We start from the raw sequence: 24,816 nt of genomic DNA, 5'->3' as shown, positions 1-24,816 counted from the left end.
TATGTTTTAGAACAAAACTTGAAAACATCTGAAACTTGTGTTAACCACAGACATTATTTTAGGCATCTAACCAAAAACACATTCTTGTACATTTACCATGGGACGAAGGAACCGGAAATGGTAAAATGCTAACTCGTTGCCAGGTTTTAGGACTAAATCCTGCCCCACCAATTTATAACCTTGGTCTTGTCTCTATTGTGTGAATTGGCACTCTTTAAAAAGGGTTTATACACAATAAGTAATGGCATTATAACCGTTTATATACTGTGGAAACGTTGTGAAGTACCGCAACTTAAAGGTGGGGTAGGTAAGTTTGAGAAACCGGCTCGAGATACACTTTTTGTTATATTCCATGGAATGCTCTTAACATCCCGATAGCAATGAATATCTTAAGTGCTTTGGCAAAAAATCCATAAAAAAATGTAATCTGTGGAAGCCGTAGATAATTAATTGGATGGCCTACCTGCCTGTCAGCCTTCCATCTGTGCACAAACTTATCTCGTGCCCACATTGGTCATGTGCGCGCTCGTGTGTGTTGGAGGAGGGGCTCTGTAAGGAAGTGGCAGATTTTTTCCGGCTGTGTATTTTCAAATTCTAGCGCAGTCGAGCTGGTTTCTCCAAAATTACCTACCCTACCTTTAAGTTTAAAAATGTACTGTAAACCTGAAACAGCATTGGAAAATTGAAAAAGCAAGTTTATTTACAATACAATCAGTATAAGTTTGTATAAAAAATGTAATATAATTAAAAGAACATGTGCTTACTGGACTTTTTGAATGAAAATGGAAGATTTGTGCCTATGGCTGCTGCTAATATATACCTGTGCTTGTAATTCTGCAAAGTCCTTGTACCCTCTTAAGTGTTTTGACTGCTTTTTGTCTCAGAATAATGTCAACGGGTCTGAATTATCTGGACTTTAATAAAGAGAAGAAAGATGAATTAATACATTTGACTCAAAGTCTGTAGAAAGTCTCAAGCATCACAAAGCATAACGTAATATAAACAGTATAAACATGATCATATACGTGCATGTTCCAATAATATGTATTTTTACATTCTATAAACCTGCAGTCCCTGTGGTTCCAGACCCCAGGTTGACCTGCAGAATCAGTGTCTGAAATATTTGTTGGTGGATTCAGTAACCACAGCAATGCTGTTACCACGGTGATGTAGTTACCATAGCAATACTGCCACTGTGATGCTGGAGTAGCTACAAGCTGATCAAACTCTCCTCCTCTACCTCCAGCTCCACCAAGTCCACATCAGCAGACTCATCTGGGGAGAAGCTTTCTGCAGGTGGAGCGGGTGGAGCTGGTGGTGCTGGTAAAGCGGGTGGAGCAGGTGGAGCTGGAAGAACGGGTGTTGCTGGTAGAATTGGTGGCGCTGGTAAAACGGATGGTGCTGGTAAAACGGGTGGAGCTGGAAGAATGGGTGTTGCTGGTAGAATGGGTGGCGCTGGTAAAACGGGTGGTGCTGGTAAAACGGGTGGTGCAGGTCGAGTGCGTGGTGCTGGTACAGCTGGTACAGCTGGTACAGCTGTTGGGGCTGATGGAGCTGGTGGAGCTGTTAAAGCTGATGGAGCTGGTGGAGCTGTTAAAGCTGGTGGAGCTGGAGGTGCGTCAGCCGGGCAGCTGCGGGGGGGCGGGCTGATGGGCTGGTCGGCATGGTGATAGACGAAGCAGTAAGCTCCAGGCTTGGAACTGCTCTTAACAATGAGGGCCAGCTCTGTAGGGGCCATGGGCCGGTGAACACCATCCACATAAACACTGAGGATGTAGGAGTCTGGGGGACAGGGACAAGGAAGCATGACGTTAACCCCCGAAATGTAAACCACATTTATTTTTTCTTTTAAAGGTCACCTATGAATGCCCTGTTTGATGTCTTTTTTACATAAATATGTGTCCCTGGTGTGTCAGGAGACTCACAAAGTGTCTTTTTTTTAAAGCTACGGACCCAGAATCAGCACTTCTCTAAGAGGGCTCAAATAGAGGAGTATGAGGCTAGAATGGGTGATCTGTTTGGTATTTTGAGCAAAACACTTCATAGACATGTTTTTGATATATCTGAGACCTATAATATGCCTAAAAATAGTATAATAGGATACCTTTAAGTAGTTATTTTTATACAAAGCGTAATTTGCCACCTCTGCTTAACAACAAAGACAGGAATTGTAGATGGAGAAATTACCACAGGGTAAAGGTAGTTATTGCATTATTGGAGGTGTAGTTATAAGCCCTACTAGGGACTATCAGTCAGGCTATCTAATTCTCTGCTGCATCAGTGTTAAAAATCCTTTTTAGAAAATCTTTCTCTTGCAAGTCCCCCAAGTTTAGCATAATCAAACTGCTGGAGTGGCCCTTTTAGGTCAGACTCTGAATTGTGGTGAATGAAACAAATGAAAAGCCAGTGCTAACAGTAGCATGTGACAGTACCTATCATACAGTACCTTGTTCAAAGCGTGCAGCACACTGCTCAGCCAGCTGCTCCATCGTGGTGGTGGGCAGGACCCCTAGAGTTTTTAGGTTGATTCCAAACTCTGGACAAGACACTGTCAGAAAGTCCTGAACAACAACAATGCACAAAAAGTTACTCAAAGACCAATGGATGGACACATCTTAGCTGGTTTCTCTATTATAATCTGTGTGAATATTCACTGAATATTATGATACGTACCGCAATAAACCGTATTTAAATAATGTACATTATTTAATTTCATATTCTGTTCTTGAACATAACATATTCTATTAGACATAGTACATACATAGTCTATGTATGTAGACTTTTTGCACTATTTTTTTTTTTTTTATGTTGCATTGTTGGAGGAGCTCAGGTCAGAAGAATTTCATTGCCATTTCTACACTGTAGCTTATGTGCATATGACAATAAAACCTTTGAATCTTGAATTTAATCTTGAATACTTCTCTGCTATTTTTGTTTCAATTTTTTCCCACAATACAAGTAGAATTCAGTTTTTTTACATGTACATCATGCAATACCATCCTTATTATCTCTTACAGCATGTGAGTCCCTTTGACCCTAGCAGATCACACAGCGTGCCACTGTTAATAATGTCGTCTTGGTGTGTGTGTGTGTGTGTGTGTGTACCCGAACAGATCCCTGGGCCATGCGCTCCTGGTTCAGCGTGCGTCTCCTCTCCCAGCGGTGGATGGAGTCCTGAACCTCTCTGCTGAGCTGCCGTGTTGTTGTCCTCTGCTGGTCAAAAGTCTTAATGTGCTCCAGAGCCCCGTAGGTGGTTGTCAGATAATAGGAACCTACACACACACACACACACACACACACACACACACACACACACACACACACACACACACACACACACACACACACACACACACACACACACACACACACACACACACACACACACACACACACACACACACACACACACACACACACACACACACACACACACACCACACACACAATCAATAATGTTGCAAACACAGATACGGGATCAGGGTGTTAGTATTTTCTGGGTACCTTCTCCTAGTGCTAAGGCAGGGTCCATCAGCTCCATCATGTATTCTACATCCAGCTGCAGGTTGGCCAGATTGGATCTAGCCAGGACGTACATCATTACTGGCAGGAAGTCATCAGCGCCATGGGCACGCCCTAAACACAAACACACATACACACACATAAATATTTTGACAAAGTATTCCCCGGGGAGGAAACTCTTTGATTAAAAGTGGGGAGATGTACAAAAATGTTCACTAAAAACACGTTTTGTGCCAATGTGTAGTGTTGTTGACATGACAAGAAAACTGTGGTGGTAATTACGCTATAATTGGGACAATGACTTTTGATGATTATTGAAGATTCTCTAGAGTGAGCTGAGACCACCAAAAGCCTCCCGGAAACTGGATTTAACAAACAATTTTCCAATTAGGAATATCTGATCTCATGTAATTGGCCTGTGAGCTCACCTTAGCTTGCCATTGAAAGAGCATTTTTCATGTGTGTAAAGAAGGCTAATGCTAATGCTTGTTATGGGGCCAATAAGACGCCTGACAAAGGCTTAAAAACATATTTGATGTATATTGCCACAATCGTACTGCCATGAATGGAGGTTTGGTTTTGATAAAAAAAACAATAGAATTGGAGTTCATAGGTTAAATTATTTTTCTGGGGTTCTGACCTGGACTGCTGACAGCCATGGAGTCATAGATGATCTTGCATGCCTTCAGCATGAGCTCGATCTTTTTCTGGGGTGAATACTCCAGATGCAGGTTGCTCAGTTTGATGCTGATCTTCTCCATAGCAGAGGCCTCAGGGACGGCAGTGGTTACTCCTAAAGCTGTGGTGGTGCTGCCTAGAATGACAGACTGACACACACACACACACACACACACACACACACACCACACACACACACACACACCACACACACACACACACACACACACACACACACACACACACACACACACACACACACACACACACACACACACACACACACACACACACACACACACACACCATCAGCATCAGCTGCTACTAATGATATGAACACGTCTCTCACAGCTGTCCGGTCCAGTCTTACCTGGTTCTGTGCCAGCTGTTTCAGGCTGCTGTCATTGGTGCGCAGTTTCTCAAGACTCTGGTAAATGTGCTCCCTCAGTGGCTTCAGCACACTCTTACACAAAGCAGCCTCTGCGATGCTCTCTGCACAGGCACACACATGTACAATTCCGTCAATACACATAACACATCACGCAAACCGTTCCTTTGAGAATGACTGTAACAAAAACTAAACACTTTGGATTCACAAAATCTGACTCATATAAGCATTCAAAGGTGAAATGTGTAAAATGTGGTCCAGAATTAGAATCTTCAAAACATGAACTAAAATGCCAACCAGAATGTGAAAGAGGTTACAGTGTTGATGTTATGTCAAACACGTCTATGTATTGTGATATATCTACTCAAATTAGCATGCTAACGGACTAGCCCTGGCCTGTCCTCTCTTGTATTACCACCTGTTCGTCTAGAGACAACAGTAAGTCTCTGTAGCACTTGGCCATTAGTGTAGAGAATGAAGCTGAAGAGCAGCAGCAAGGGCCATCCCACAATATAGAAAATAGACACCACACTGAGAGTTAATTCCCTGTATCATGTTGGTTTTGCTCTGGCTCTGCCTCTTTGGTTCTGTATCTATCAGTAGATCTGAGTCTTTTAACTCAACGGGAGATTATGACCAACTCCTCTGCCCCAGAGTCACCATAATATTGGACTTATTTTCCACTAGCCACTTGTCTTCCAAATATTCTCACACGACAATCACATCTTTAGACAGACATATCAGGCAGAAATGAACTTTGTCTGTGTCAGTTTGGCAATTTTACTAGCTCTGAAAACATGGGCCGTTAACATTAGTCAAATTGTGTAAACATTTTAAGCCAATGTCGACTTTGTTGGAACGTTCGTAATGATTTACATGTTTATTAAATCTGTATAAATATCTCATTTTATGTAATGTTAGCCAATTGTAATGTGCTATCTATAGTTGGAGAACATCTTTGGCCAAGCAAGGATGTATAAAGAGTACGGATACATGCTACAAGAAACAGAGACAGACTTTAAATCAAATTGAAATAGTGGCCTAATTGTGGTATTACAATGTTAAGTGATGCCATTTGGCCCAAAAAGACTTACATAGACATACATTGGGAAAAATCTGTCTTTTAAAGTTAAAGTGGACCTATCATGCTATATTTAAATGATATATTGTAGGGCCATACCTATATAAGGTATATTTATACGTTTCTGTTTTCAAAACACCAAACAGATCATGCATTTTAGCCATGCCTCATTTCGCTCTATTTGCTGTTCTCCAGCCCTGTTTTTGCAGGGGGCTGATTCTGTGAGCTGCAGCTGACCACGCCCCCCTGCAGGAGAGGGGAGCCGTTCTGATCAAGTCAGAAGAGGGGGAGAAAAATAGATCTCCGTCCTCCGTGTTTTATTATATTATTATATAGAGTCGTTATTCATTTGTTTTAAAGCTCAATAAATAACAAAGAAGACCTTTGACCGGCACTTTTCTAATTTTGTCCGGAAGATTGAAACTTTAACGGACATCTTGACCCGCGAAAGAAACTGAAACTGAAACTCTGCCGCACGGTCCCCTCGTTCCTTGGAAGAGGCGGAGAGGTGGGTGTTTGTCATCTGCTGGTGGACTAACCGGAGAGAATTACAGTGCTTGCCTCGACGGGGAGGGATTGCATTGAATTAAAGCAGCAGGAGCAAACGCTTGCCTCGGGAGGGAGAAAAAAAAGCCACAGCGGAGAATAAACAGAAGGGTAACCATGGTAACCCATGCGCGGGAAGTCTTCTTCGCTGCTTTTGTGGCAGACTACAGCGCCACTTACAGGCCTGGCATATGTACTACAGCGTCTCCAGCGCTTTCGAGCGGCAATGGCCAGCCGTGGCCCAACCCCACATTCCCCTGATAGGTGGAGAGTTGGCCCAATAGCCGTAGCGCCACCGTCCTGACGTCAGGACAGTGTTCAAATCTGGATCGGTTTTTATCAGATCCGTTGCAGCCCCTTTTTTAGAGATTTGGGTATGGAGGAAAATAGAGAGGGTTGTGTTTTCTGACACTTGGTGAGTTCCCTGGAACACCGGGGACACATATTCATGTATAAAAGACGTACAAAAGTGCATTTTGCATGATAGGTCCCCTTTAATCATCTTCCCAGGAAGATCACTTAAATAGAACATATTTTAATTATTAGGACCTAAAAGTTGTAAAATACACCAATAGGCAAATCTTGAGTAATGTGAATAATCCAAGACCGGAACCCTAACCCTTACTATAAGAATCCAATTGATAAAAAGAAAAAAAAACAACGTATTAAATAAAAAACAGCGTCATTTGAGTTTACCCAGTTTTTCTTCTGAATACTGGTGTTGTGGCTCCAGCATGGCTTGCAGCTCAGTGCTCTGCAGCAGGTAGCTCTTCAGCTGGGTCATCATCTGTCGGATCTCCTGTAGCAGCTCAGTCGAGGTGGAGTGGTTCGACATGGTCTCCAGGGTGAACGCACGGTGCTCTTTCACCTAAATACAAAGTAAGAAAGCTATACTTGATTCCATTTTTTAATCCAGATGATGTGTGGCATTGAGGTCTAAATCCAAAGCAGATAAAGATCTCCTGTGTACTCACCAGGTTGCCGAAGTAGCTCAGCGGGTCCCGGGCCAGCTCCACGATGCGCTGCGTGAGGCGCCGGTCGTGGCTGATGAGGCCGGTGAGGACCGTGGACAGGCGGTAGCGGGCTCGGTCCAACATCACAGTGGGGGTTCTCTTCACTGCTACCTTGGGGATGCGACTCTCCGCGGGGGCGACTGGAAAGAATGATAAGGTACATCTTTTAAACAAAAATAGAAACTGTAGAGCATGGCTCTTTGACCAACACATTGTTACCAATTGGCTTCGAGGTCCAGTCTTCAACTGTCTGAGACCTTCTGGGCAGGGAAGTTTCAAATTATAAGCATAGTTTAAAACGTTTTGATGATTTGAACTCTGTACAAAAATCTTGTCTGTGATAATAATCTAAAATCAGCCTTGCACATTCTGATATTAAGCATGCTTAATCGAAGCATGTAGCTGCCCTTGCTTGTAGTGGAATCTTTTGGTTTATAAAGGGGTTCTAATAATGCTTTTCTATACTTATACTGAAAAACTGTGCTACATTGCTATTAGACACCAGTGACTTTTATTGGTTTTATTTAGAATGAACGAGGACAGATTTAAACTACATTTACTACAAATATTATAGGTCGAGAATTGCTCTTTGTTGGTTCAACTGTTTGCTAGTTAGATAGTTGTATACCTTTTAACTGCAGGTTTTAAACATTTGTTGAAAAGTATAAGACTTAACATAATTACTTTAATACAATTGTTAAGCTAATGTGCGATGTGAAATACTTTGTAATGCACAAATCAGAAATACATGTTTGATTAATTATTACAGATGAATTAAGAATTATGGAGGCTATATTAGTCGCTGCAAGCATAACACACTTAAGCGATGTCTGACCAAGCGGTCGAGTTGCATTGTGGGTAACGTAGGTTCCAATTTTTTGTTTGTGGGGTTACAGGTCATGTAAAAAAAGCCCTAGTCAGGATAACATATTTTACTGTGTAGTATTTCCTGACTGTGTGGAAGCTGGTCCTGGTTGCTATCAGAGTATAGGCAAGCCTTATAGGCTCTGATTTGACCATTTCACTTGTCATATCTATTATTCTAGTAGTACATTTGCCCCCATTATCTATGAGAGTGCAAGTCAAGCTAAACCAACTGCTGATGCTAATCACAGGATGGAAACACACTATTAATTAATAATTCATTCACATTTTCATTAGCTGATTTTCTGTGAAATTGATTAACCTTTGCCCTAAAATTGGACAGAAACCTGCCTCACAGTCTGCCTTGGCATTTCTAAAGAGCCACAATGCATTATGGGTCAGTTGAATATGCCCATTAAATAAATGTTCTCATACTCAGAAATTAATTCAAATCCACATACTATGCAGTTTGATGAACTACAAACCTGGTTTTACATCATATCATATATTTGCACACTTTTCCTCTGCCACAGATCCAGAACCTACTTCTGGTTCTGCTCCTGTTCCTGGCTCAGCTCTGCTTCTTCCTCTGTGCTGCTGGTGGAGCGGGAGTCGGGGTCTGTTACTAGCACTGCCCCCCCTTGTGGCGAGTACAGCGACACGTCCGGCCTCCGCGCTGGGGATGGAGGGGGCCCTCTCATCCCTGCAGTCTGATTGGCTGATCCTCCCGCAGCGGGGCTCACAGGTGTGTTTTGGGAAGAGGGTTTCCTCCTCGGGGGAGGGACCGGGCGGGAGGGCTTCTTGGTTAACAGCGCACAGAGGGAGCTGGATTTTTGTTATCATCCTCCATTTTCACCTCCTCTTCCTCCTTCTTCTCATTGTCCTTTTCCCCCTCTTCCTCCTGATGCATGCTCTCTTCTTCACCCCCCTCACTGGGCTGACCTGATTTACTTCCCTCTCCTCCTCCCTCTCTCTCAGTTATCTTCGCAGGATGTTGTCCCTTCTCTCTCTCTGTCCCCTCTCCTACCTCTCGGTCGGTGCTTTTCCGGGAGGAGGTGCGACGTAGAGGCGCAGGAGGCAGTGGGGGAGCGGCTCGGCTCTGCGGGGGGACCGGAGGCCTGGACGGAGTGAGTGATGTTGACACCAACTTCCTCTCTTCTCTCTCCCCTGCCCCTCCCTTTCCTTCCTCTTTTCTATCAGTTACAGACATGTGAGGCGAGGGGGGAGAGGAGAAGAGGAGGCCCATCCCCGACCCTAAGCCCATGCTGGGGGTCGGGGCGGGGGACGCTTGTATTTAATGTCCGGACTGGGCACCTTTTTGGACTGCCCTTTGACCTCTGTGCTCATCTTCTGAGGGGCTTCTCCATTCTGCAGGGAGGGGGTGGGGGTATGATTGGCGATGATGTCCAGTTTGGAGATAGAGGAGGTGTTCAGGTCTTTGCTGGGGGAGTCCTCCATAGGCACCGGGTTAACATACATGTAGGGTCTACTCTGGTTCTGATCCAGAACCTGCTCCTGGTTCTCTGCTTGCAGGCTCAGAGCGGACGTCCAGAAATCTGCAACACATGCAGTCAGTGTTAAAGCTGATAAGTAGTCAAGGTTGCGAGGGTTACTTAAACATGTATACCGTTACAATATACCTCAAGTCCCCCAAAATAAAATGGGTGAAGCAGGGGTACTGTCCACCCAGCCTAGAAATATCAGAGGCAACCTCGTGGACATATTTAAACGACAGCTGAAAACATAATTTTTTTTATTTTGGGTTTTAATTAGCAACAACGCCATTTAATTGGTCTTTTCATCTTTTTAAATTCCTTTTTTCTATTATTAATTTCCTATCTTTGAAAATGCTATTGTATTTGTGATTGTGTATTATTATTATTATTCAAAGTCAAAGTCAAAGTCAGCTTTATTGTCAAGAATTCTACATGTTGTACATCCAGAAATATCGAAATATCGTTTCCTGCAGTCCTACAGTGTGACATATATACATCAAACAAAAACCAAAAAGGGCCTAGATAAACATGCTTATTTAAACTAAATCAACTAAATGCAAACACAACATTTGACACTATTCATGTGTAGGAAGTCAAAACATCCATGTCCCCATTTATTACTCTAATTCTCGGATAGAAGGTGCATAACATATTTTGAAATGTAGAATCTATATCTAGAAAGGTAACAAAATGATAAGGAAATATGATTTCCTTTGATGCAACTAGGCCAGGGGTCTGCAACCTTTTTGACCAAAAGAGCCATTTTGCCCCATTTCCATTTCTTTTGTCTGGAGCTGCAAAACATATTTGATAGCTTGATAGCTTATAAAGTTGTATATATTGTTACATCATAGACAAAAACTACAGTTTTTTTGCATTTATTATTTATTACATTATAGAAAACTGTTTGCCTCTAATAAGAAACAAAGAACTCATATAAGGAGAATTCTAAAAAATACACAGGCCTACGTTAAAGGGGACCTATCATGCAAAATGCACTTTTGTTCGTCTTTTATACATGAATATGTTTAAATAAATCAACACAGCACTTGGGGAGTCCTCTGCACATTTGAAGAAAATGAATTCAAATGGGCCCACTTTGAAATAAATAAAACATATAGCTGCACCCTAAAAAGAGTTAACTGATTGAATTATGACTGAAGATCGTCAGCTGTCTTCCTCTTCCGTGTTTTCCTCCAATACGTAAAGGCTGCAGCACCTTTGACAACTTCTCTCCACATATCAAACATACCGGTAAGCCAGCATCGTTTGCTGTGAAAGCAGATAACTCTGTCCACGCAGAATTAAACCCTCTGTGTTCCTCAGATACTTTTCTTTTCTTTGATTTATCCATAGTTCGCTCATCGAGACGGGGGTCAGGTTATTCGCCTGCAAGAAAAGGCGCTGGTGCGGGACCGTAGCAGATATGACGCATCTTTTAGTTCACCTAATTAAAACCGTTTTTTGTATTTGTTTATGTGTCACAGCATCACCTCAAAATACAAGATACGAAACATTTTCAACCGTGCAACAAAATATAAATAGTCCTACAAATATTTTTATTTTATTTCCTTCTTATTTTTGTCTAAACTCAAGGGAGCCAGAGTAGAGGGCATGTCATGTTTTCATGACATATTCATGCTGTTTTCCTACTGTTTTCTCTTTTGGTATATAAATAACATTGCTAGTCTTAGTGCTTTATACTTTTCATATTCACTTTAATATATATTATTTTAACGTTTTCTGCCGAGTCATCTTTTGATCTGATTCATTTTATGGTGGTTTCTTTCATTGCTGTATCTATTCTTTGTTAAAGCAACAACAACTTGAATGCACTGATGATGAAGATGTATCTACCTGCACCCATAGCAGAGATGACCTCCAGCTCCTCTCTCTTAGTTGCCGTGGTGATGGCCCGGGGTAACCTCAGTGGGACGGCCAGAATGTCCCTAATTGGTGGATTTAAAAATAAAAGCCAGCATTAAGTGTACTGTCTCATGTTTTCATGGCATTAACATGTGCGCATAATGCATGTTATGGATGTTAAGTGTATGTACTGTATAAATGTGCATTGTCTGTATATATATATCTATGTGTACTGTATACTTAATGCATGCCACATGTGTTTGTGTGTATATGCCATGTCTTTGTGATTTTGTACAAACATTTGTATATTTTAGCATACAATATGGTGCAGAAATGAGTCATTTTATTTCTTTCAGTTCTCTGGTCTTGAAAGTCAATAGTTTTTTTGAAAGTGTATTTGGTTAGATGCCTGAAATAAGGTCTGTGGTTAACACAATCTGAGGAGATTTTTTTAACTATGTAAAATATGTCAGTAAATACCCCACTGCTGTATGTCTAAAACTTCTATGTGTCAGAAAAACAGCGGTTGACTAAATGAGACTACAAAATGTCATCATGACGAACATTATAATTGTAATTATTGTATTCTAACTGTATTTGTGTCATTGTGTTATGTACCCATTCATTGCTATTTTCACATTCATCTTGTCATTTTACTATATTCTAAGATATGTTTGTTGTTTTTACATTATCATTCATGTTTGCTGATTTGTGAAGCCCTCTGAGACAAATGTGATTTGTAATATTGGACTATATAAATACATTTGAATTGAATTGAATTGAATTAGCCGCCTTTAGCTTAGCGGTGGTGACTTGAAGTGATGATACCCTATTTTCTAACATTAGCTTTTTAGTTCTGGCATTTGCATTAACGCTTCAAACATCATAAAAATCGTGCCTGAAATAAGATCAATTGTTAACGCAAGTTTAAGAGATTTTCACGTCAGTAAATTCCCCACTGGTGTATGTCAAAAGCTTTATGTGTCATAAAATGTGCGGTTGCTAACAAGCAACGTTAGCTTACTTACGTTAGCTTTTTACTTCTGGCGAGTGCATTTAAGTGTCAAAAAATATAAAGTGGTGTTAATCAATGGAGATTATGCTGCTGAACAAAACGTGTATGTTTCATAAAGGTGTGTTTGCCACAGAACTTTTTTTCTGCAATATTTTCAAATCCGATTTTTATCGAGGGAGCCTTTGCAATGCTAACTTTGGGTCAGCCTACTGAAATCACTTCATCACTGCACTACTTTATGTGCACATGCTGTATGCTATACAGTACATACCGTACACAACACAGTATGTACATTTGCTATTTTGTGTTTGCACTGTGTTGTTACCTGCTGGCACAGTAGAAGGAGATCAATTTGAAGATGTCATCAAAAACCAGAGAAGAACCATCTAAGTGAATAACTGTGACAGAAAACAATGTAATAATGAAATCACTCACTGCTCTACTATCTGTCCTCTACCACACAAATCTTGCATATTTTCTAACGCGTACATGTCTTGTGTTGTTTGACCCTCAGGTTGTGTACGGACGCCCCCCCCTGTTCATCAGGCAGGCGTACTGACAGCGTCATGGCCTTGTCCTCTGTGCTGTGAACCAGGAATGCCTGCAAATGACAACATGTGGTTACAACTCTGAGGTCAGAATGGAACACAATTATATTAAAATAAGGACACAAGACTCAGAAATACACAAGACACAGACACCGGGCAACACCACAAACATAAATTAAAGTGTTTAGTTACAACATTTAGAGGTATTGTAACACATTTTCACATACCACACGTTGAGCAACAGCAACAACGTCATACCAACACTTAAAGACCACATTCAATTTCAAACAATATGGGATTTAAAGCTGACGATTTTTAAGTTTCCCATAGTTTCCTATGATTTCCTAGAAAGAAAATGATATATAACTGCACATTTATTTGAAGAGGTCTATCCTTTTGGAAAATTGAATTATATGATGTAGGCCTATGCTTTTATTTACTTTCTTTGTGTGAGTGAGTTGAGAGGATTCATATAAATCTGGGATAGGATTTGATTAGCTTAGCTTAGCATAAAGACCAGAAACAAGGGAAACAGCTAGCCTGGTTCTGTCCTTAGCCTAGCACTAAAACGGCACACTTACGTTTTCACTGTTCTGTTTGTGTACGGTTTCAACAAATGAGATGTTGTAAGGTGTATTTTCTTTTTATTTGCCTCGCAGCGGCGAAACTGAGGCTCCGTGGTAAACTGTGGTAAAAATGAAGAGCCGCTTAGGAGCCGAAAGAGCCGGCTCTTCTTAGTGAGCCGAGCTAAATTAATTCCCATCACTAATACGTAAAGAGATCTATAAGGGACGGCTCAATTCAAGTCACGTGACAAGACATGACGTCACACCCCCCCCCCGCTCTCGGGGTGGACGCCCTCTCAGCCCTGGTCTGGCGGAAACGCTGGTTCAGACTTTGCATTTGAACTCCTATGACTGGTTGCGGACTTGAAGGGAACGACTTCCTGGCCTTTCTGTCATCCAGGAAAAAGGTGAGATTCTAATCCATTTCAATGCCAAAAGCAAGTTATTGTTTGTCCTCCTGTGTTGTCTTATTTCCTTATCTTTCTTTCAGGTGTAACATCTACCAATGGTTGTACATGACATAGACCTCCTCCACCTCTTTGCTGTCCTACTAGTCAACCCTTCTGATCAGAGCCTTTCCTACATAGTGGTAAGTTCTTTTAAAGTTCAGTGTACGTTAATTTAGCAACTTAATGCTTTACTTCTTTTGAATAAACCCTATATTGCTAGTGATTTTATTAAAACTATGATTTGCAATCTTTTTTATTCCAATTAGAATAATCGTTTTGTTATAATTGTAAAACACATCTTAACATCCATCAGCAATCAATAAAACAAATCATCCAACACAAAATAGAAGAAATCTGGACCTATTCTATTTCTTTTTATACAACAGCATCTATTGGGACTGCGCATTGATGTCATCAAGAGCCATTGAGTCTACCTTTTGTAGTCGGCCCTCTCAGAATGTTTATCATTTCTTTGTCTCTTAACATTCCTATAATCATTTGTTTTTTTATTGTTGATATTGTTTTGTTCTTTATTTTTGTTGTGAGAATCCCTTTGCAATTGTGTAAGTGCTATATAAATAGTTATACTTAGGGATGCTCCGATCGATCGGCCGCCGATCGTTATCGGCCGATATTCACTCTCTGCCGATCAATCGGTGCTCTCTATAAAGGCCGATCAGGAGAGCCGATCACATGACGTAAAATACATGACACTTTTCTCTGTGCGCGGCAAAACAAGCTCGCCAAAATGGCTTCACCAGTCTGGCAGTATTTTAAGGTGTCAGAAAAGGACAATAAAATAGCGGTATGCAACGTGTGTGTGAAGCAGAAATCCTGCAGCTCCGCCCACTGTGACGGACCGGTGAGCGGAGCAAAACACACAAGAGTTAGACCTAACACACTTAGCTATTTGATCTACCTCTGGAACAAGCTAAACTAGTTATAAATATATTTATTCTTCACTGTCGGGTCACTCATTACTGGATCAGTGAGCTGCAGGAGATACTGACAGGCTGTCAGGAGGGAGAGAGAGGGGGAGAGAGAGAGGGAGAGAGGAAAAGAGAGAGCTTCCGCTCATTTCTCCCGTGTTATTATCCAAAGTTAATGTAAACTTGAATAATGTACTTCATTTGAATGTAATAATGATGTTGGTTGTTGTTTGTGGAAGCGCCAGTGAATGAGCCCCATTAACTGAGTTTTAAACATCACTTTAAATGGAAGATCCCCATAGCCCCCACTCGATCGGATCGGTGATCGGTATCGGCCGATACTGATTCCGGCGATCGGCCCCAAAATTGGCGATCGGAGCATCCCTAGTTATACTAATATTATTGTTGTTACCATCATTACTATTATTTAAAATGTTTTCTTTGTTTTCTTTATTTATCACTGCAGAAAGGATCATGCCAGCCCACATCAAACACCTGATCAAGAACTTGTGAATCTTCAGGCAGAAAAGATGAAAACACCTGTTCAAAGTTCCAGTTTCCTGTACATGGAACCATGCCTGTCCTCTGTTCCACATGTCTTCAGTCCGTTCTGGTCGCTATGACTCACACTAGTTCTACCAAGGCTTATTAGAGGTAAGAGTGGTAGGAGAGGAGTGGAGTTATCTTTGTATTTAGGCTGCAATTCGACAAAGGTGATCAAATGCTGATCCGATTAATTTGATATTGATTGTCTGCCAATACCGAATCCTGATCCGATTCTTCTATTTCCCAGATAATACAGCTGCACCGTGTACACTAGCTCTATTTGTTTTTGCCATTGCAATTCACCATAAGCAATTGTTGACTGTAACGTCTATGCCAACCAACTGTAATTTGTAATGGATTTTACAATACGGTCAAGTTCTGGCAACCACAGCAGCCCAAATGTTAACGTAAATGTCAAGTTTTCTTTTTACAGTGTTCTTATATCTGTACATTTCTTTTCAGTTTGCTTCAAGAAGGGGCTTCAACAGACAGAAGTGCAGGCCAGATTGGGAAAGGCTGGACGCTACACAACGGGAAACATTATGGACATGAACAAGGAAAAACAAAAAACACTTTCTTTCGCCTTTTTCTTATCATACATAGTGTTACTGTTTTTGTTACCATTTAAATATTGAATTCTATTTATTACTTGTATTTTAAATCAAATGCACCGGTTTTAGATCATATATTTATTTTGATGTATAGGTTGATTTGCAGGTTGGTCGTTATTTGTATAATTATTGTATTTTTACTGTGTATTTTATTATATTAACTAGCTATTCATTGCTATTTATTCAATTAAAATACTGTTATGAACCCTATACAATGTCTTTATTTTGGTAGATACCAGAATACTTGACACAATGAATCTTTGTAATATATTTATGTTCTCTGGTTTAAATAATCATACCAGTATTTAAACAATGTATGCTGGTCCCCTGGAATCCTGGTAAGCTTCCAGCATGGTATATTTACTACTATTATTAAACATAAGCTGGTGATCGATGGATGCTGGTGACCATCCCAGCATACCAGCATACTATTGAAGAAATTCAACCTGCCAAAGACATTGATGGTGAACTTCTACACCTCCATCATCGAGTCCATCCTCACCTCCTCCATCACCATCTGGTACGCTGCAGCCACAGCCAAGGATAAGGGCAGGCTGCAGCGTGTCATCCGCTCTGCAGAGAAGGTGATCGGCTGCAATCTGCCATCCCTCCACCACCTGCACGCCTCCAGGACCCTGAGGCGGGCAGGGAAGATAGTGGCCGACCCCTACCACCCTGGATACAAACTGTTCACCCCCCTCCCCTCTGGCAGGAGGCTGCGCTCCATCAGGACCAAAACCTCTCGCCACCTGAACAGTTTCTTCCCCTCCGCTACCGGCCTCTTAAACAAGGCCCGGCCCCCCCACTGACACAACGTAGACTCTATATGCATTACATTAATGCACACAATGTTCAAATACTGCTTACTGCACATATTCTTATTTCATATTTCATAGTTTATATTCTATAATTCATTCTATAATTGCATTCCATTTCGCTGTAAATTACTGCTCTATTTTATTGCTATTTAACTATATTTTATTACAGTGTCCTTAAAGATTTTTTTATATTAGATTTTTTGTTTTATATGGAGATTCTTTGTTTAATATTTTATGTACAGTATGCACCATGACATCAAGTCAAATTCCTCGTATGTGTGAACCTACCTGGCATTAAACCCGTTTCTGATTCTGATTCTATGCTGGTCTATGCTGTTTTTTTTTAGCTGGCCAGGATGGTTGGTTTAGCTGGTGGCCGGTTTAGCTGGTTTAGCTAAACCGGCCATCCTGGCCAGCTAAAGTGTCCAAAACCCCTCTAAACCAGCCAACCATTCCAGCTTAATATCTACTGGCTAAGTTGGTCTAAGCTGTTTTTTTTCAGCAGGGTTAAGGCTTGTCTAAGAGGCATTTCAGTCTCACATGCTTAGCGAAATACACGTTACCGCAATTCAAAGACACCTCTCACAGTCGTAGCATATCTCCTGGATTTTAGTTGGCCTTTTAGTAGTTATTGTATCTTACTTCTTTTACTCAGTTTGATGATAAAATCCAGTGCCATTCTCATCTGTCAAACTCTACAAGTAATTTTTATTTTAAATTGTATGCACCTAGTTACAGTGTTTGTGTATTGGGCTATGAGAGTTATGTCCTGGCAATCCAAAACTGCCTATAAGCTCAACACAATTTACTAAACTCTAAACTAAACAGTACTTTGTGTGTATTTTCCCCATAATTACTAGCAAACTACACAGTTGTTTCCTGAAAGCTTCCACAGGCATTTTAATGAAATCATATATTTTTTTAATATATCATTTTATGAACATTTGCCAGAGTAAGCTTTTACAACATCATAGGAATTGGTACCCCTTTTCCACCGAGGCAGTTGGGCGGCCAGTTTGGAACAGGAGCCCAATGAAGAACCAGTTGTTGTTTGTGTTTCCGCTGCATCTGTGCTTGCTTTCTGCCCTGACAACTGGTTGTTGATCTAGCTTTGAAAAAATGTAATAGCAGCATGGGCACACCTCCAACATAGTCCGCCATTTTTCTTATCGTAATGGATATTCACACTAGTATTGCAATGATGTAAACGTGTTTTCATGACGTGGCTCCTCTTGGACTCTGGTGGAAAAGCAAACTGGTTCTTAAGTGGGTCGCAAGTTGAACCAACATTAACCAAACTAGCCCCAGCTACTAGAATACTAGAACGTAGTACCATTTCAGTAGAAAGAAAAAGGGGTATCACTGACCACTTTCCCTTACAAGAACCTCAAGCCCTCCAGTTGATTGTCATAAGACATCCAAACTTCTCTTTCCAGAAGAAGTTTAAGTGAAAGGTTAGAGGGTAAATAGAGTATAAATGTGTGTGTATCTCACCCCGGACGTCTCTTTCTCCAATATACTGGTGGTTCGGTCCTGGCTGAGTCCTTTGGGCTGCCACACCGAGACACTACCAAGCAGCCGATCTAAAGGACTCAGCAATGGGGGAGTTGAACAGGATGGTGGGACAACAGGGGGAGTTGGAGGAGATGAAGAGGATGGAATTGTTGGCGATAATGGATCGAGAAGAGGAGGGGGACAAGGAGTAGGATCAGAGGGCTGGGGAGAAAGGATGGGAGGAGGAGATGCCGGAGTAGGGGAGAGAGGAGGAGGAGGAAGAGATGGGGGAGGAGGGTTGGAGGACAGGGTGGGAGGAGGTTTGGAGATAGGATGGAGAGGAGGAGGAGGTTTGGAGACAGGAGGGAGAGGGGGAGGAAGGGCTGGAGGAGTTGCAGCCGGAGGACAGGTGGACTTGAGGGGAGGCGGGGGTTTGGGTCGACATGGCCGGAGCGGAAGGTTGGATGATGGCAGGGAAGGTGGAGAGAGGGGAGAAGCTGGAGGGATGGAGGCAGGGGAGGGGGTGAGTGGAGAGTCGAGTGGTCCTGTCAGAGGGCTTGTGAGGCTGTAAAGGATAAAAGGGGTAAAGGTCAGGCATAGAAACTTCATGTGGAGGATTTGTTCTTATCTTGTCTTCAGTAAGCTTCCAGAGACTTGAATCTGGTCACCAGGACTCATTCTCTGTGACTTCAGAAACCTTGACAGGAGTTGAAGTTTCCCCATTACCAGGAGTCATCTTAATGAATCTGCAGTTGTGTGTTGCATTATGGTACGAAAAAGAAAAACTCTGCTTTTGCATTACAGTCACATTTAGCTAGCATAAGCTTAAAGAATAAAGCTCATGTTATTCTATACCATTTTTATTATCTCCAATAGAGTGAAGCACTGATGACGTTTATTCTGGAAGTTAGCATTGCAAGGAAATCCTCGACAAAAAGCCACTGGGATTTTTCCATTGGTTTTGGTGTATTGCAGAAAATAAGCTATGTGGCAAACACACGTTTATGGATCATCTCCACATATTAACACCACTTTGTGATTTTTAAGCATAAAAGTAATCGCCCGACTGAGTGGGGTATTTACTGTATAAAAATCACTTAAGCTTGTTGTACACCAGAGATACTAACATAAGCATTTAACCAAAAACAAGTTCAAAATAACACTGACTTTGAGACGAGGGTTCGTAGGTGGTAATGCTGACTCATTTTAGGGTTTCTTCTTTTCTGCATTACTCCGAAAAGTACTTTTTTGACACCGTTGCTTTATCCTTTTTTAGCGATATCAGCATTGGGGATGTTAGCATGTCAACATTTAAATTAGCTAGCTAGCAATATGTATTATTTCAATAATAATGTATTAATTTTAGGGGTATATTTAGAGGTATACATTATTAAATTAAACTCTTAAAATGTATAACAGACAGATTTTAAGATTGATTGATTCGAATGGATGCAACAGAATAAGATGTGATAATACATTTGCTCGATGCACGTCACATATATCAAATATATGTCAAGCGCCTTTTTAAAGATAATTTATCATTTGTTTAAAAACAAGAAAAAATACCATTAAGCTCTCTGTACCTTCACATTGCATAATCTGTTGCATCACTTTCACTATACTTGGATTAGTGGCTGTTTTTGTCTCTTGTCCTAATTTCTGCTCTTCAAACACAATGGTCCAACACTAGGAGTGGAGAAAGGGTTAACATAGTGATCGTCAGAGGAAGCAGTGTGGTTTGTTGAGTGGGGAAAAGGTAGTCTTAACCTTGAGCTATAACTTTATCTGCACGATAAAGATGCTACAATAGGAATAGTTTGATCATTATTTCATACTGCTGCAGCCATAACTTTTGCTACAGTCCCACTCACACATAACAGCAACTAACTACTTTGGCCTTCAGATGGCAGAGACCACCACTTTGTTTAGCTCAGAAATAAGACACATTCTATGTCTGCTTCACCCTTAAGCTAGTTTCATGTAGCTGTAACCAGCACTGCATTCAGTACTACAGCATGTTGATCTTAACTTTAACATTGAGCCAGATGAGATGCTGTGTGCATTTTGTACAAAATACTGATTTTTAAATAAGAAAAAGTGTGATCATATCAATCTAATTTTAGATTTGATTAAGTGGCGTCCAATGCTGTTGAGTACTCACTTCCCCTTTTGTTAGCTTTGGGTAGCTAGCTAAACACAAGTTGGGGTAGATATTTGCAAGTGGTGTTGCATCACTAGTGCAGAAAGCTGTTACTATGCCTGAGCTTCTGTTATATATCTGTTATATTATTTACTCACAGCGGATCCTTGTGATGAGCAGGAGAAAAAGTACGTTATTGTCTAGATCTCCCACTTTCAATCCCATGATCCATGTGGGCCCTAATGGCCTGCAGCTAACCACTTGTATGAAACATAGATGAGAGGAAAAACCCGTAACTAGTGTTACTGTATATGGACCAAATGTTAAGAGGTGTTGAAACAAGTTAGACCTAATCTACCTGTTGTCCTTATGTCAAATTTGACCCGTTTCAAACTATTTTTATGTTGGAATAAGGGGTTATTTTATCTAATTTCCATAAACATAACATGGATGGTTCCATCCTCACATGAAAAATGAATGATCACTACTTTCATTGAAATATGGGTGTTATATATGAATTTATAGCATCTGTGATCAACAGGTGTCATTATGCTCTGGTATTGGAAAACATTTAATAATTTTAAAACTATGTTCTTAACTATGATATAGAACAGTCTGTAATAGTCTTTTATAAAACTCAGAAATTAGGTTTCATCTTGTGTAAATTAGGTCTTTTGATCATATATTGTAATATAATTAAGTTGCACAGTTGATGGACACACAAGGGTTAAAACTAAAAACCCTCCTAATTATTTATATAATTTGGATGAAAAAACCCTCTACATTTGTTATTCTAAGAACAGATATAGGGTTAAGCGTTATGATCTGCCCCTTTTTTACCACTTGTTACTTGAACAACTGAAAACTAAATACTGCTAATAATTGCATTGATTGTGTGACCATCTATGTTTCTATGTTTCATGTTGTCTGTAGATGTTTAATTGCTCTTTTTGCTGCACTTTTAGTGTACAGTTTGCTGTTGTGCTGCCTGTGTTTATTGTGTTTATTGTATTTTGTTGCTCTGGCACAACAATTTCCTTCTGGATAAATAAAGTCTTATCTTATCTTATCTTATCTTAATCCTTTTCGGCTACAGAACCCAGTTCTGAGTGAGATCACTTTTCTATGAATTGAATAGGCATATCTGGCAAATATGAGGAAATCACATGTCTACAACCCCATTGCCACCCCCCCATCCCCTTACGCACGACATGCTCATTCACAGGAAGGACAGAATAACCATGAGGTCAGCTAATCTTCTGAGGAACAACAGCATGTTGTCAGCACAGTCATTTGAAAACATCATTTGTTTGACTTTATATTTGCTATCGTTAGGTGACATCATACGCTCATATTAACAACATGTCTTTTTAGTTAGAAATGTTAGAAATAATATATATTGACATTGTTACGTTGGTTCAAAAAGCAGTTGTCTTAATTGTGTGACTTGCTGTCCTTGGAATAACACACCATGACTTTGCAGAGGGGTGGAAAGGAAATAAGAACATTTAGTCTATTTGAAGTACTGTAAGTAAACATTCATGATACAGTAGTTGTACTTGAGTTTTTCCATTCAACTTTATATTCCTACTGCACTACCTATTTTTAGTTTACTTCACTCCATTCTATTTATTTATTTGGCAGTTTTAGATGCTAGTTACTTTCAGGACTAATTACAAAATATGATGGTTATAGATAACTCTATTAAAAGGCTATAATAGGCTCCACCTCGAGCTACTACAACAATAACACAGTACTTTTACTTAAGTCACATTTCCAATGCACTACTTATAATGGAGTATTTATATACTGCAGTACTGATACTTAAGCAGGGATCTGCATAACTCATTCCCTGATTTTGCTGACCTAGCATGACCTTAGGGATAGTCACAGTCTCATGGAAATAACAAGTAATTTAACCAAAAACATGAAAACATCCTAATCTATTACCTAATCTATATAATCCTAAAGTATAAATATATATTGTAAATCCTATAAAGGAGAAATATGACTGAGATTCAACAAATGCAGCAGCCTCAACATTTGAACTGACACAAAGTGCAACTTTAAAAAGGATCCCACTGTAAACAACGTCCTCACTCATACGGTCTAAAGTGTGAAGTTGATGTGGGTGAGGGTGGCTGTGTACATTTAAAATTAAACAAATTGCAATATCCCCACATTCGATATAACGGTCTGATCTGCTTTTTTCCAGTGGTTAGCGTCAACTTTCAACCACTGACATTCTTCCATACAACAAGTGATTTAAAGATACTCAAATGAAAAGCATTTCTGTAAGAAAACCAGAATCTTGTTACAATTCCTGTATTAGAAACCTGATTTGACAAAACCCCGTAAAATCAGGATGTAGTATTTCAAAAGCTCTTAGGGACTATTGACCTAAATATTATCTGGTGAGTCATCACATCTGTTTTCCTGCTTTGGCTGTGTAACTTTCAACCCCCAACTCCCTCTCCTAACTCCCACCTACACCCCCCCCCCCCCTGTCCCAACAGACTATATCCTTGCATTGTCACACACCTTTATCACAGACCCCACACACACTCACCCTGTGTCCGTGGAAAACTACGCTGGCTTCCATCATATTTCCACAGTTTGAGTGTTGGACTGCTCTCTTTTACTATGTCTCTCTCTGAGCTCCATTGAACACTCCGCCTTTTTTCTCAACTCCCCCCTTTTTTTTCCTCCCCTCTGTTGATTGCTTCAGGACTGAATAAGGGAAAACTAAAAGGCAAAGGGAAAATATGTTTCTCTGTGCGCCCTCCCCTCTGTTTCTCTGTCGACTTCCTGAGTTGATCATTAGGCAGGAAGAGGCAGAACACTTTGGTCAGACTTCCTCTGCTCTCAGTCTTTTTAGTCTGTGACATACTCTCTAACTTCTGTCATGTCATCTTCCTTTCAGTCTAGTGTTCTCTTACTCGAGCAAGTACAGTTACAGATCATGCTTATTATTGATCATATCTTCTCATATCAACAGGCTTTTTAATCTCAAAAGAACCTCGTAGAAATACGACCCTGCTCAAATTTTGCACATGTGGCCTAAATATTCAGCAGATTCTCCATTAGCCTCCTCCTCTCCTTCCTTCTCCCCTCCCCTCTCCTCTAAAGTTTTCCAGATGCCCCACCTTCCAACTGTGGAATGCACAACTTCATGTCCCCCCCCCGCCCCCCTCCCCTTTTTCCCTCTTCTCTGCCTGCCTCGTCACACCTCCCCCCTTTTTTATGTATTCTATAAAAGCTTAAGTTACTCTCTGACTGATTGTTGTGGAGTAGCTTTCAGTGTAAAGTCCATGCACTTTCAGAGGGTGGTTTTTCTATCCAATCAACAACCCTAACCCTAAAAACAGGAAGCAGTGTTTATGTTTTTCGCTCTGCTGATCTGGAATGAACTTCCAGAACATCTGCCCCTGATTGGTTTAAATCGATGCTGATTTTTTATTTTTGTTTAATCATGCCTTTCCAGAGGTCATTTAACAACATGTTGTCATTATACCTCTTTCGCCTCTTGCAGCATCAACTGTATTGACTTATTTCAACTATATTCAATGTCTTTAATGAATTGTCTTTTTTTCAATTTTTCTTGTAGGTCATGCCTTTGTAAGGCACTTTATTTGTCGTTGAAATGTGCTACATCAATAAACTAACCTAAATTGAAGTTGACTATAAGCACAACATGTTGATGTGTCTCCACAAACTCAGTACAAAGTTTCAGTTTAAAAAGCAGGGTCTAAGGTTTCCCTTTGGTTCATTTACCTTTGCATTTTCTGTAAAACCCACAGACACTTAAGTGCATGGACATGCAGATGTGGTCACAGACACAGACACACACACAGAGACACACACACACAGAGACACAGACACACACACACACACACACACACACACACACACACACACACACACACACACACACACACACACACACAGACAGACACACACAGACACACACGCACAGAGACACACACACACACACACACACACAAACACACACACACACACACACACACACACACAGAGACACACACACACACACACACAACACACACACACACACACACACACACACACCACACACACACACACAGAGACACACACACACCACAGACACACACACACACACACACAGACACACACAGACCACCACAGACACACACACAGAGACACACACACACACACACCACAAACACACACACACACACACACACACACACACAGAGACACACAC

At 40.8% G+C, this 24,816-nt stretch overlaps 1 protein-coding gene across 1 annotated transcript; it reads right to left on the bottom strand.

Moving 5' to 3' along the window:
• Nucleotides 1–674: 674 nt before the first annotated feature.
• rin3 (Ras and Rab interactor 3) lies at nt 675–23,386 on the bottom strand. Its single transcript, XM_034135170.1, is given in 18 exon segments — nt 675–1,782; nt 2,447–2,561; nt 3,106–3,272; nt 3,505–3,636; nt 4,163–4,349; nt 4,571–4,692; nt 6,912–7,083; nt 7,190–7,368; nt 8,449–8,465; nt 8,639–8,930; nt 8,933–9,358; nt 9,361–9,648; nt 11,446–11,537; nt 12,795–12,867; nt 12,959–13,070; nt 18,431–18,995; nt 23,140–23,153; nt 23,155–23,386. Coding segments are annotated over 18 exon segments (3,546 nt in total). The 5' UTR covers nt 23,176–23,386; the 3' UTR covers nt 675–1,210.
• Between the last annotated feature and the right edge of the window lie 1,430 nt (nt 23,387–24,816).

The sequence above is a fragment of the Trematomus bernacchii genome, unplaced genomic scaffold, assembly GCF_902827165.1.
Source record: "Trematomus bernacchii unplaced genomic scaffold, fTreBer1.1, whole genome shotgun sequence".
In the NCBI taxonomy this organism is placed as follows: Eukaryota; Metazoa; Chordata; class Actinopteri; order Perciformes; family Nototheniidae; genus Trematomus; species Trematomus bernacchii.
This window is presented reverse-complemented; position numbering and strand designations above follow the sequence as displayed.